We start from the raw sequence: 12,663 nt of genomic DNA, 5'->3' as shown, positions 1-12,663 counted from the left end.
GTCCAGTAAGGGGTGTTCAAAAAGCACAAATGAGGGCGTTATCGGCTTTGTTTAGCAGCACATTTTCTTTTCACTTCTTGGGAGGGGTCCATCTCTGGGTAGCTTGGGTGTTTAGGACGAGGCTTTTTTTTTATGTACGATTTTGTTTTTACGATGCCATTAGTGTAAGCCTGGTGAGAGAAATGCAATAAAAGAGGCATGGTGGTTTCGATAACTTTTGTTCATCCCTTGACCTTCATCATTTCGTGCACCATGTGTGATGTGATACCCACCCCCGGCACCTGTCATCATCCATGCCCAGCCCCTGATGCTTCTTCTTTTTTTCTTTTTTTTCTTCTCGCGGCCTTGGTCCGATTCCTGTCGGATGTGCCACACCTTTTTCAGGGGCTGCAACAAAGCCCGTCCCTTGCTGCGGCTCCCTGTCGCGGCGACGACTCATGGTGCCTGCCCATGTCAATCCGCAGATCCACAAAGCTTAACGAACGTCCCGAGAGGCGCGGTGGCACGATGTGCAAAAGACAAGCCTCGGGCGGCCGAAAGTATGCGGCTCGCTAATCGCCTGAAGATCAGAATCGTGCCAGAACCCAGCACAATGGTGCAACTTTGCGCGCGTTGGTAACAGAGGTTACAGAAAACCCCGCCAAAAAAAAGAAAAAAGAAAAAAGGAGACGACGTTGGCGAGCAACACAGACAGGCTGTAGCCCCCCGGCATCGGATGTCATGCGTCGGCGAGTCCGCTGATCCCCGGGGGTGCGCCGTAGGGGGTAACACCCCGAACCAAGGGGGGCCCGGCAGTGTGGGCGGCAGGCCGCCAGCTTTCGTGGGTGCGGCCATGCATGGTGCGCAACGACATGGGTAGCCCCGTCTCATATCCGAGCCCTGTCGGGAGGAGAGGCATGATCGGGACCTCTCGTCCTCGTCGTAGAGATGTTGAAACTCTGCCCAGCCCGATATTATCAACTCCAAATGTTGCTTGGGGTGAATATCCGGTCTGTCATATTTCACCTACTCGATCGCTTCACCATCTTCTTACTCGGGTGAATAGAGACAGAATCTCGTCTCAGCTGACTGATGCGTGTTATAAACTCCTGTACCGGGACTTCGATGAGTTTGCGTTTAGGCCCATATCGAGTGAATGTTGATACGTGGTAGTGGACGGATATAGGCACATCATCTTGCGGGCAGTTATAAGGCGATACAAATGGAATTCACAAGGGAGACCTCTCGGGAGAAAATGTCGCTACTAAAATCTTGTACGACACTGCGAGCCGAAATATAAATAGAGCATCTCCGCCTGATCCATGGCATCCACTAGGTTCGAAAAGACTACTGTCCTCCTTAGGGCTTGACCTTGATGGATTCAATGACATCAGCCACCGAGGGCGCTCGTCACATACAGCCGGCAATGACGATCAAGGAGCTGGATTGGCCGACCGGGGAACAGACTACTTCATGAAGGGATAATCATTCTTTTTTTCTCCCATTATTTTATTCTTTCCTTTCACTACCATTTCTCCCTTACGTTGTCTCTTTTCATTCTTGACCGGAACGGCGGACATGTATGTGCAGGCTGAAACGCAATGTTGGAGACATGGCAACTGACTCACCTTCAACGGCCCCCGTAGCGGAGAGGGCAGATAAAAGAACATCTGCAGGTACCTAGTCCAGTCCGGGGAAAGTGAGTGTGCCGGGCAGTTTTCCCTTGCCTTTCCTCCGCTTACTCGTATTCGACTGGACCGGCACGGGTTGCTCCTCTTCGGACGAGCCGTCGCTGTCACTATCGCTACCGTCCTCGTCGTCTTCATCATCCTCCTCGTCTTCACGGGCCCGTTTCTTGGACGGCGCATCCTCCGCGTCGTCCTGGGACTGGGACGCGGCCTCGGCCCAGACCTTGACCGTCCTCCCGCCGCCACTGATCATCCTGCCCATGCAGTCAAAGTCAATGGCCGTCACTCCCTCGAGATCGTCATGACGGAGCACCGTCTCAACCTCCCTCCTCCGAAGGTCAACTATGCTGAGGTTCCCGTCGCCCGACCCGACGGCCACCTTGGTGCCCCAGCCAAGAGACTCGGGACCACGCACGATGCAGTCGAGACTATCAGACTCATCCTTGCCGCGACCACCGGCAACGTAGATACGTTCCTGCTGATCATCCCAGGCGCCGCGGTCCCACAGGGTGAGGACGCCAGAGCCGGTGCCGACGGCAACAACCGCGTTTCGGCGCATCTTCTTGGGCCCCAGGCCAGCGGGGATCATGGCGGAGCACAGCAACTCGTCCTCCTGGTCCTCGCTCCGGGCCATGATGCCGCTTCGAAGATCTGTGACGGCAAGGGTGCTGCCGCCGGTGCTCACCCACTGCTTGGGGAAACCCGACGTGCTCTCAGCCGAGGCCGGGAGAGGGGTGAGGCTCGTGACGTAGTCGTCGTGGGGCATGTGCTTGCGGGCGGGCTCCGGGTTGATGCTCCGGTTGTCACGCAGATCGAAGATGTGGAGGGCGCCCGAGTCGGTTCCGAGCAGCAATGTCTTGGGGGCTAGGACATGCATGATGGCGGGGGCATCCTGGTGGCTGCCGCGGAGGGGAATGTTGATCTTGGAGGCTACCTGGCCTGTCTCAGCGGAAAATTGCTTGACGATGCAGTCGGTACCAGCCGAGTAGACAACTATTTCGTATATTCAAGAGTCAATGGCATACATGTCAGCCTTCCAGCGTCCACCACGTTGCACATGTTCTGGCGCACACGAGACCTCGTGTCACCCTGCGTCACGGCGCTCTGGTCGATTCATACCCTCGCCATCATGGCTGTAGGCCAGGCTGCGGCAGCTGCCCTTGTGCCTCCGCGTGGACCACACCTGCTCAATGAGGCCCTTGCCGTCCTCCTGCGCGTCGGGGATCTTGAAGCAGTGCACATGGCCGCTCGCAAGGCCGACCGTCACCAATGGTTTTTCGGGATGGAGCACCTGGGTGAAGAGCTCGGCGCTCAGCGGCAGAGAGCAGAGGTTTTCGAGCATTTTGGGTCGGGCGGTGCTGGGTTGGCTGGTCGTGTCGCGTTGTTATGGCGAAATCATGTCTGGTTTGGTGGATTTCTTAGCTTGTTTCCTCCCATCGCGTTTGTCAGTCTTTTTTTTTTCTCGTGTCAGTCCGGTCCCACGAGCTGGAGCTTGAGCTCCCCTGCATCCCGTCTGCACCCCGCCAGCGGTCTCCACCGAGGAAGGAACGCCCTTTCCCCCACGAACTTGCCTGAAATGCATTGACGCCCTGATACCAGGCATTCTTAAGGTTGGACAGATGGCAAGCGCAATGATGGCGTGGCAGCCTACGTACTACTTCCTATACTTCCCCTAGCCGACCCCAATTCAATTGGTTTACGGGGGCAATATTCAGCACGCAATCGACTTTCCTATTTCCTATCTACCTCCTATCCTAACGATTTTCGATCTTATGAAATCGAGCTGTCTTCAGATAACGGGCTCAACTGCCTACCCTGTGCACCAACCGACCGCCATTGACTGTTACATGTGTGCTCAGTGGCACCAGACATCGACAGAGGGAGAAAAGCATTGATTGGGGTCGTCGATCTTGGTCGTGGCACTCCCACACGCACCACCAAGACCACGACTGCGCTACCCACCTTGTCTAGAGCGTCCAGAGCACGCAGCCCGGCCGAAAGACGAAGGCTGCCTCCCTCGGTACGGGCACATCTAGATATCATCTAAATACCCATAGCCGGCATACCGAGCCGTAAGAGGGGAAGAAAGGCGGCGAGCACCCGATCGCTGCCTACCATGGCCTACCGGATCCTCGCGCTGCTCGTTTGCGGCGTCGTGGCCTGCCTGGCTTCTATCATCTCCATCATGACACACCAGCAACCGCCACGATGCATCATGTACCTCACTGGGTAAGCCGACCATGCCTTGTCCCCCCTTGCCACGTTCCCAGCCCGCTAGGGCCGTTGACGACTCCCGCTAAGCGCACACCAACGGCATGCTCGCGCAGGCAACACAACGTGGTACCTGACATGGGCCAGCTTGGCCATGTGACCCACGTCGCGCTAGCCTTTATGAGGTCGACTGACTTCAACGATGACGCGCGCGTCGACTGGCCCATGTTCACCACGGTCGACACGGCCCGTCGCCAGTTCGTCCCTGGCACCAAGGTCATGGTGGCCATCGGCGGCTGGGGCGACACCGAGGGCTTCGCCACGGCCGCCCGTACCGAAGAGTCCCGCCGGCGCTTCGCCACCAACGTGGCCCGCATGGTCGCCGCCACGGGCGCCGACGGCGTCGACGTCGACTGGGAGTACCCCGGGGGCAACGGGGACGACTACAAGCAGGTGCCCAACTTGGAGAGGGCCTGGGAGGTGGACGCCTACCCCCTCCTCCTGTCCGAGATCAGAGCCGCCCTGGGCTCGGGCAAGGTCATGTCGGCCGCCGTGCCGGGCCTGGAGCGCGACATGATGGCCTTTACGCGCGAGACGGTCCCCCGAATCCTCCGACACCTCGATTTCCTCAACGTCATGACGTACGACCTGATGAACCGGCGCGATAACGCCACCAGGCACCACACCGGGGTGCAGCTGAGCCTGGACTCTATCGACGCTTACGTCGCCCGCGGCGCGTTGCCGTCCAAGCTCAACCTGGGCTTCGCTTTTTACGTCAAGTACTTCCAGACGGAGCACGACAGGTGCCGCGACGCCGAGACTCCCGTGGGCTGCCCGACCTTGCTCCTCGAGGACCCCAAGACGGGAGCGGACCTCGGCCGCACCGGCGGCTTCTCCTGGCACGACTCGGTCCCTAGCGCGGTCCGCGGCTCCTTCGAGACGGCGTTGGCGAACGGCACGTACGACGAGTCCGAGGGCGGCTACTACTACTGGGACTCGAAGCAGGACCTGTGGTGGACGTTTGACACTCCCGACGCCATACAGAAAAAGTTCCCCATTATTGTGCAGAGGAAGAATCTCGGAGGCGTGTTTGCCTGGGGTCTGGGCGAGGATGCTCCGGAATTCAAACACCTGCAGGCCGTCAACGCAGGACTGAAAAATCTCTTGATTGTCAAAGAGTCTCCGGTCAGGCGAGAGCTCTGAATTCTAGTCACACAGGACGGTATTTTGTGATGTGAATATTCAGCTGGGCGATGGAGCAGCCGAGGGCGGATGATACAGGTTCATTCGAACGGTCCTCGAGGGTTGGTTAGAATAATAATAATCACTTTTCATTTCAGAGGAACCTTGTCGAATAAAAGATTCCTGTGAGATATTAGGTTTTGATGCGGGAGCGAAGCTAGACCCAGGAAATGACAAAGCCAAGTCGCACAAGGCCGCCGGGGTCGAAAGGGCAAGAAGAACAAAACAACGCTGAACGCCCGAATATCGTGACCTCCAAAGCTGCTGCTCGGATTTGAGGCAGGGGTATTTCCAACGGAATGAGAGACGAGAGACAAGCAAAAAGGAAAACAAAGCCGCCGTGCGAGCATCGCACTCGCATACACCCGCCCAAGTGCACGATAAATACTGTCCAGGAATGTCAACATTATCATTGAGCCAAACCCAGTTGCCGTTCTGGTTCTGGGGTCTTCGTATCGTCGGGTCGTGAAGGCGGTCCAACTATTTTTCGTAGGATATTGGACACCTCTGCATACGTACGCTCGGCGCTCAAGCACCGGTGTAGGGCTGGGTCTTGGTGTGGGGTGAGTGCTGGTCGGCGGTGACGCCGCTGCGGGAGCGGGAGAATTCGAGCACCTCCATGACGAGGAGAGCAGTGAATATGGCCCTGCGTGCGCGGAAACGTGTCAGATAAGATGATGGAGAGAGAGGGAGAGGGGAGACGACGGCGGACAGCAAGGAGCTTACCAGAGGAAGAAGCCAAAGGCGATGGCGGCCTGGATGGCGCCGCAGGCGGCGGTGGCGCTACAACCGTAGCGGGGGCCGAGCCAGACGGCGAGGGCGATGGAGCCGGCGAACCAGAAGATGACGGTCACGGCAAGGGCGCCCAGGGCCACCATGCGGTGGAAGAGGCGGGGCATGAAGAGCGGGGTCAGGCCCAGGTAGGCCAGCACGAGCAGCGACCAGATGGAGTTGAAGAGCATAAAGTTCAGGCGATCGGGCGACCAGTTGCCCCATGGCGAGGCCCACAAGCTTACGCCTGAAGGGGGAGGGAAAACAAAGAAGCGTGTTAGTGCGGGTTGGCGAGTACGGGAAAATCTCAAAGGGGTTGAATAAGGTGCTCACCATAGGCGGTCAGGCCGAGCTCGATGATAGACAAGACGATGGCCACAATGTGGAGGATGGTGATGATGCCGAAATTCATTTTGGTGGATTTCGGGGCCGACGAATCTGGCCGGAGTTGTTGATATGTGTCTTGTCGTGTGCGATATCCGGAGCGATGCTCTCTCCTTGAGGATGAGGAAGCGGGAGGGGCAGGTGGTGTGAGCCGAGCAGGTAGTTATTGGATGCAAGCAAAGGCCATTCGCAGTGACGATGGGGAGGGGCACGGGTAAATATATAAGGTACATTTATTAACTACGGTCGACTGCAACCGCCTAGCTAGCAATGACGCAGCGCGACGATGAGCTACCCACACAAAGAAGCGGCGGGCCAGGTGGGTTGGGCTGGCCATGACGTGGTTTGCTGGAGACCCGTCGTCCCATGACAGGCCGAGGAACCCTGAAGGCGTGCTTGGCATTCTCACCTTTGCTGTTCATATTCATAATAGGCGCCTGCTAGCCAAGCAGTAGGTACCCCTACCTACCTAGCGGCTGCCCTGGGGTATGGTGCCGTGGCTAGGATCATGTCGGTTGGGCCGCTGCACCCCTTCCCGCCCGTCCCGGATGTGGAGAACAAGACGGAAGGAAGAGACAAGAAGCAAAAAAAAAAGGTCGAGGTCGGCAATGACTTCATTGGGTGGGGCAGGCGGCTCCAGAGTTTTTGGGTGGTCACAAAGCAGGCGGCCAATCAGACGAGCGTCTTGGCTTCTTGACGTGTTGTGAGCGCAAAAAGGGCCAGAGCTGCATGCATGCAGTAGCCCGAGGCGGCACTTGAGGCGGGCTGGGGTTTGACAGACGGCTGGGCTGAAATAAAGCCACGCCGTCTTGCCTTGAAAGTAAGGGATCTCAATTTCTCACCATTGCAAGGGAGAGAGGAGGGCTGGGATTGGGCCAAGTCGGAGGGCGGCGGTTTGCACAGCCGGAACGGACGCGAGGCGGAAAAAAAGCCCAACAAAAAGGGAGAATACAGACACACCTCGGGCTTTTCTGACCGTGGCCGACGGACGGTGGAGGCCGGGCGCGGAGACGCAGGCTGCGATGCAAGCGGAGGCCTGCTGCAACCTTGGCATGCAGTCGTCCCTCCCCGTGCTGGCCTGGCCGAGTGCCCTTTTCGTGCGCCTGCAGGGTGTGCGTCAATAAAAGCGGCAGGGAGACGAGATGACAGAGGGCGGCGAGGGAATGTGAGAGTCGATGAAAATCAGTAAGGGAGATGGATGGAGAGCTCGAAAAGGTGGAAAGAGCACGGGGCGCGCAGAACCCCATCGGCCAAAACTCCACCAGCCCATCGGCCAAAACTTCACCAGCCCATCGGTGTGGCTATTTGCGCGACAGTGGCGCCACCCGAATGGGCAGATGCGTGTTTTAGTCAAGCCAGGAAAAGGATGCGTGATATGGGCGCTGATTGCCGCTGAAGATAGCCCAGAGCCCAGAGCTTTCACCACTTAAGCCAATGTTCTCTGAAGAGAGGGAAAAAGGCCAGGAGCCAAGATACCCCCACGCGAGCCCCGATGCAGCATCTACCCTCGCCCCTAGCCGCATGCACGCAATCACACACTGCAAAACCTACCTCGCAGTCGTTTCTTTATTAGTGGATACCTTCATACCACTTACCCACCCCCATTCAGCTGCCAGCCACGGGTTCTAGCGAGCCGGCCGGTGTCATCAATGGGCAGGACGCCCTTGTAGTAGGGCAGCAGAGAGAGAGAGAGGCGTTCGTCTTGAGTAGTGAGGGGGCCGGGCGCTTCCATGCTGGTGGGGGAGGAGGAGGCGTCGTTTGTATTTTTTTTCTTCTTCTTTGTTCCTTTCTGCCTCCCTTGCCTTTTCTTCCTACGCGCCCGCGCAACCGCAGGGCACACACCACCTCCTGTGACACTTACACACTTGCACACGCACACCCAACGCACGCCGACTGCTCGCCACCCCCGCCGAGCCCGTCACATCCACACCTCGTTCGTGCATGATCTAGCCCGGTAGCATTATCCAGACGGACGGTCTACCCGTAGACCGGTCTTCGGTCCTGCTCTGGTCTGTTCGTCCCGTCTATATATTTGAAGGGGCACATCCCTCCCACCCCTTCTTTTCATCCGAGTTCCTCTGCATCACACCCCCCGGTCTCCACTAGAGCCGCCTGCCGATTTGCACCCGTCCCTTTTTGATATACCGGACGTGCGCTGCGCGTGGCTAGGTACCTGGTGTGTGTGTGTGTGTGTGTCGCTCCAGCCCAGGACGCACAACATGCAGGAAGACCACGACCTCCCTCCCCGGATCGTGCCCGACGAGGCCCCGGCCCGCAGGGGGCTGGGCCACCGTCTCCGGCGCGTCCGGCGCTCGCTCACGACCAAGGAGGGCCTGGTGGGCGACTACGACTATAAGTTCCTCTTCATGCCGAACCTGCCCTTCATGCGGCCGCCCACGCAGGCCGCGCCCTTCTTCGGGCTGCACGACCGCATGCCCCTGCTGCTGGCCGCCCTCCTCGGCTTCCAGCACGCCCTGGCCATGCTGGCCGGCCTCATCGTGCCGCCCATCATGATGTCCAACTTTGCCAACCTGCGGCCCGACACACGCCAGTACCTCGTCTCCACCGCCCTCATCGTCTCGGGCCTGTTGTCCACCATCCAGATCACCCGCTTCCACATTTACCGGACCCCCTACTACATCGGCACCGGCCTCATCTCCGTCGTCGGCATCTCCTTCGCCATCATCCCCGTCGCCGAGGGCGCCATCAAGCAGATGTACGACAACGGCTTCTGCTCCAAGGCCGCCGACGGCTCCCTGCTGCCCTGCCCCGACGCCTACGGCGCCATTATCGGCACTGCCGCCGTCTGCGGCCTGGTCGAGGTCCTCATCTCGTTCCTCCCGCCCAAGGTCATGCTCCGCATCTTCCCGCCCATCGTCACCGGCCCGACCGTCATGCTCATCGGCATGTGAGTGAGCCGTTTCTCCTTTTCTGTCAAACGCAGTCTTTCGGTGCTGATCCTTTTGCCACCCCCAGCTCCTTGATCCGTTCCGCCTTCACCAACTGGGCCGGAGGTGCTGGCTGCAGCCAGGGCGACGCTGGCCCGGCTTTTCTCAGGCTTTGTCCCGACATCAGCGCGCCCCATCCCCTGCCTTGGGGAAGCGCCGAATTCCTGGGTGAGTGCTTGTTCTAGTCACGTCGCTCTCCCTACTCGTTGCACACATCTCGACTCTGACCCGCATCCATCTGCAGGCCTCGGCTTCTCCGTCTTTATAACCATCATTCTGTGCGAGCGTTTTGGCTCGCCCATCATGAAGTCCACCTCGGTCGTGATCGGCCTCCTGACAGGCTGCATCATCGCTGCCGCCTGTGGCTACTTCAGCAATAGCGGCATCGACTCGGCCCCGGCGGTGTCCTTTGTCTGGATGCAGACCTTCAAGCTGCAGGTATACCCGCCCATTATACTACCCATCATCGCAGTCTTTATCATCTGCGCCTGCGAGGCCATTGGAGACATCACCGCTACGTGCGACGTGAGCCGTCTCGAGGTCGAGGGCAGGACGTACGAGAGCAGGATTCAGGGCGGTGGTGAGTGTGTCCCGGTGCTCCGTCACCAAATCCCCCCCTAAATTTGCACTCTAGAGGCCCAGTTCTGACTCCAACCTGCGTGGGAAAATAGTCCTGGCAGATGGTATCAACGGAATTCTGTAAGCCGCCACCAACAGACGAATAGCAGCGCAGCAGGAACGGACAGCTGACTGGCTCGGTGGTCAACACCAACAGCGCGGCCCTCATGACCATCACGCCCATGACCACCTTTGCGCAGAACAACGGTGTCATCGCTCTGACGAGGTGTGCGAACCGCAAGGCCGGTTACTTTTGCTGGTGAGTTGGTGCCACACTCGCTCTAGCGCGTTTGTGGGCATTGGATCTGACGCATCCGCAGCTTCTTCCTTGTCATCATGGGCGTCCTCGCCAAGTTTGCCGCATCGCTCGTTGCGATACCATCACCCGTCTTGGGTGGCATGAGTGGGTTTCCTTCCGCTTCCTTTCATTTTCTCGAACTGCCCATACGCCTTTGTTCATGCTCGCTAACAACCAGGTGCCTCCTGGGGAACAGCGACCTTTTTGTTCTGCTCCGTCGCCGTCTCGGGCGTCGCCATCATCGCCAAGGGTGTTCCGTTTAACAGAAGGAACCGCTTCATCCTGACTGCGGGCTTGGCTATCGGATATGGCGCCACGCTCGTGCCGACCTACTTTCACAAGGTCTTTGCGTCTACCCCGGCCAATAGAGATCTCAGGGGCCTCCTGAATGCCATTGAGCTGATCATGGAAACCGGTAAGCGCTGCGTGTGCGCCTTTCCTTCTCGGAAAGAAGAAAGCAAAAGGAAGCTGACTGGCGGAACGCGACAGGCTTCTTTGTGGCTGCCATCATCTGCATGATCCTCAACCTCGTACTACCAGAGGAGATGGAGGATACGCAAGGGCGCGTTGTCAGGGACTCGGAGACGCCGACCAACGTCCACACGGTCACGCCGGCCAAGGAAGCCGAGGGGGCCGAGAGCGGGCGAGGTGTCGATTCCGACGACATCACCCCAGCCGGGCGTGCTACGAGCAGTGATGGCGTCGAAAAGGCCAAAAGCAACTGAGTGTCCCGGATGGGGTTTGAACCGTGGGGTTTCAGTTTGTCAAGATGATGAGAGGGGCTAGGACGATATAAAAACACGAATGAGATGGTGAGTGTCCATCGTCTCTTGACTATAGTCTCTTGCCCAATGAAGATGTCATGGCCGCTCTTCTGGGTCTCGGTTGAAGAGGAACGAGCTGAGCGACTTGCAGTGCTTGGACACGCGTGCCTGCCTCTCGCCCAGGAGCTCGGTCTGGAGCTTAAGTGTGCGGGCGCCCAGCGACGGCGCCGCCGAGGCCTCGGCGTCCACGGCGTCGGCAAAGAGCCGGAGGTGCTGGTGCAGCCCGTCCATCATGTCCCTGATGAGGATGACCTGCATCAGCTGCGCCGAGGGGCCCGCGGGCCGGAAGGATCCGACCTTGAGCTCGGGCAGCGGGAAGTCCGGGTGGCGGACCCCGCCGGCCGCCACCTTGAGGCGCAGGCACGACAGCGCGTAGAGCATGATCCGGTCCAGCACGTCGAGCAGGCGCAGGTGGCACGACACCAGCTGGCCGGCCAGCGCCATGTCGACGCCGCCGCCGCCACCAGACCTTGGCGGCAGCGGCGGCGCGCCGTCATGGCCGTCGTCTAGCCCGGCGAACTCGGGCGGGAGCCCGTGGGCGTGGACGCAGTCGGGGACGGTGCAGGGGGGCTCGCCGCCGCCGCCGCCGCCGAGCGCCGCGTCGACGGCGGCCGGGTACACGTCGGTCAGGCGCTGGACGGCGGCAAAGATGCGCTCCAAGAAGCCGCGCGCCGCCAGCCGCGCCGCCACCTCGGCTAGGCGCTCGGCGATGGCGGCGTTGTCGCCGGCCGCCACGTGCATGAACGGCGGCGGCGGCAGGGCGGCGAGCGTGCCGTCCAGCTCCACCTGCAGCTCGGCTAGGGTGCGGCCGCAGGCGGCCTCGGCCTCTGCTGCCGATTGATCCCCGAATGAGCTGGCCGAACTGCCGCCGCCAGCCGTCGCCGCGACGACGTGCGGCGACTCGCTGCTGCTGCTGGCCAGCGCGGCGTCGAGCGCGAGCCAGTCCGGGACCGGGGCCACGCCGGGGAGCGAGAGCATTCCGGCAGGGTGGCCGATGTAGTAACCGCCAAAGCCACCGCTAGGAAACTCGGCGATGTCGGCCCACGGCTGCGGTTGGAGGGCGGTGGCGGCTCCTGATGGTGAAAGCGACGACGACGGGGGAGAAGGGAAAAGCGAGGCCGCGTCCACCGCCGCCGCCGCGACATGGCCGCTGGAGTGTCTCCCGATGGTGCTGAAGACGCAGGGGGCCTTCATCTTGGCGCAGCGCGTGCAGCTCGCGCTCCCCTGCTGCTTGGGGCAGCGGAGCTTCTGCGAGTGGCATCGGTCGCACGCCTGCCGCCTCCGCACAGGGCCTGCCATGGTCAGCCGGTGCCTTGCTGAGTCTATAGTGAGCTATTGGCTTTTGTTTGCTTGATATTATTCTAGTAGATCCTATGCTAAGTGTGGAAAAGAACAACGGCCTAGGGGCTCACATCAGATCATCCCTCACGATGGAGCAGCTTGGCTTGCTTATTCAGGCAGCCAAGCGCTTCGTGTCTTGGGATGGCATACTGTGCGTATATTCCCGCGCACTATATTCATTCCTTGCCCCTTTTTACCTACCGGCTGGCTGCTGAACGATAAATCGACAGCATAGGAAAGGCGCAAGGGAAGGATGATAAAATGGAAATACCGGAAATATAACGATTTTTATTACAATTTACATTGTTGACCATCTTTCAACATACGAATGCAAGCCTTGTGTTTGTTCCCACACGTCA

General features: G+C 59.4%; 6 protein-coding genes across 6 annotated transcripts; 2 read left to right on the top strand and 4 right to left on the bottom strand.

Annotated features, from left to right (window-relative positions):
• Positions 1 to 1,419: 1,419 nt before the first annotated feature.
• Positions 1,420 to 3,114, bottom strand: GGTG_00941 (WD repeat-containing protein JIP5). Its single transcript, XM_009218696.1, has 2 exons — positions 2,787 to 3,114; positions 1,420 to 2,660 (listed from the first exon to the last, which is right to left on the bottom strand). The coding sequence occupies exons 1-2, from the start codon at positions 3,007 to 3,009 to the stop codon at positions 1,660 to 1,662; spliced, it is 1,224 nt and encodes a 407-aa protein (XP_009216960.1). The 5' UTR covers positions 3,010 to 3,114; the 3' UTR covers positions 1,420 to 1,659.
• Positions 3,115 to 3,233: 119 nt separating this feature from the next.
• GGTG_00940 (chitinase 1) lies at positions 3,234 to 5,223 on the top strand. The gene is made up of 2 exons (XM_009218695.1): positions 3,234 to 3,896; positions 3,995 to 5,223. Exons 1-2 carry the CDS (start codon positions 3,784 to 3,786, stop codon positions 5,079 to 5,081), a joined length of 1,200 nt encoding a protein of 399 aa, XP_009216959.1. The 5' UTR covers positions 3,234 to 3,783; the 3' UTR covers positions 5,082 to 5,223.
• A 425-nt stretch (positions 5,224 to 5,648) lies between these two features.
• Positions 5,649 to 6,303, bottom strand: GGTG_00939 (hypothetical protein; the record flags this gene model as incomplete). Its single annotated transcript, XM_009218694.1, has 3 exons — positions 5,649 to 5,766; positions 5,847 to 6,138; positions 6,225 to 6,303. 3 exons carry the CDS (start codon positions 6,301 to 6,303, stop codon positions 5,649 to 5,651), a joined length of 489 nt encoding a protein of 162 aa, XP_009216958.1.
• Positions 6,304 to 6,535: 232 nt separating this feature from the next.
• Positions 6,536 to 8,132, bottom strand: GGTG_00938 (hypothetical protein; the record flags this gene model as incomplete). The annotated part of the gene is made up of 4 exons (XM_009218693.1): positions 7,871 to 8,132; positions 7,236 to 7,378; positions 6,745 to 6,775; positions 6,536 to 6,689 (listed from the first exon to the last, which is right to left on the bottom strand). Exons 1-4 carry the CDS (start codon positions 8,005 to 8,007, stop codon positions 6,536 to 6,538), a joined length of 465 nt encoding a protein of 154 aa, XP_009216957.1. The 5' UTR covers positions 8,008 to 8,132.
• Positions 7,556 to 12,617, top strand: GGTG_00936 (purine permease). Its single transcript, XM_009218691.1, has 10 exons — positions 7,556 to 9,183; positions 9,252 to 9,391; positions 9,468 to 9,803; positions 9,895 to 9,922; positions 9,999 to 10,100; positions 10,162 to 10,244; positions 10,336 to 10,554; positions 10,629 to 12,290; positions 12,355 to 12,455; positions 12,535 to 12,617. Exons 1-8 carry the CDS (start codon positions 8,495 to 8,497, stop codon positions 10,862 to 10,864), a joined length of 1,833 nt encoding a protein of 610 aa, XP_009216955.1. The 5' UTR covers positions 7,556 to 8,494; the 3' UTR covers positions 10,865 to 12,290; positions 12,355 to 12,455; positions 12,535 to 12,617.
• On the bottom strand, positions 8,183 to 12,386 carry GGTG_00937 (hypothetical protein). Its single transcript, XM_009218692.1, has one exon. The coding sequence runs from the start codon at positions 12,260 to 12,262 to the stop codon at positions 11,000 to 11,002; it is 1,263 nt and encodes a 420-aa protein (XP_009216956.1). The 5' UTR covers positions 12,263 to 12,386; the 3' UTR covers positions 8,183 to 10,999.
• Positions 12,618 to 12,663: the final 46 nt, after the last annotated feature.

The sequence above is a fragment of the Gaeumannomyces tritici genome (genome assembly GCF_000145635.1).
Source record: "Gaeumannomyces tritici R3-111a-1 unplaced genomic scaffold supercont2.1, whole genome shotgun sequence".
Lineage (NCBI taxonomy): Eukaryota > Fungi > Ascomycota > Sordariomycetes > Magnaporthales > Magnaporthaceae > Gaeumannomyces > Gaeumannomyces tritici.
Note: the sequence above shows the minus strand (reverse complement) of the source record. Positions and strands in the feature narration are given on the sequence as shown.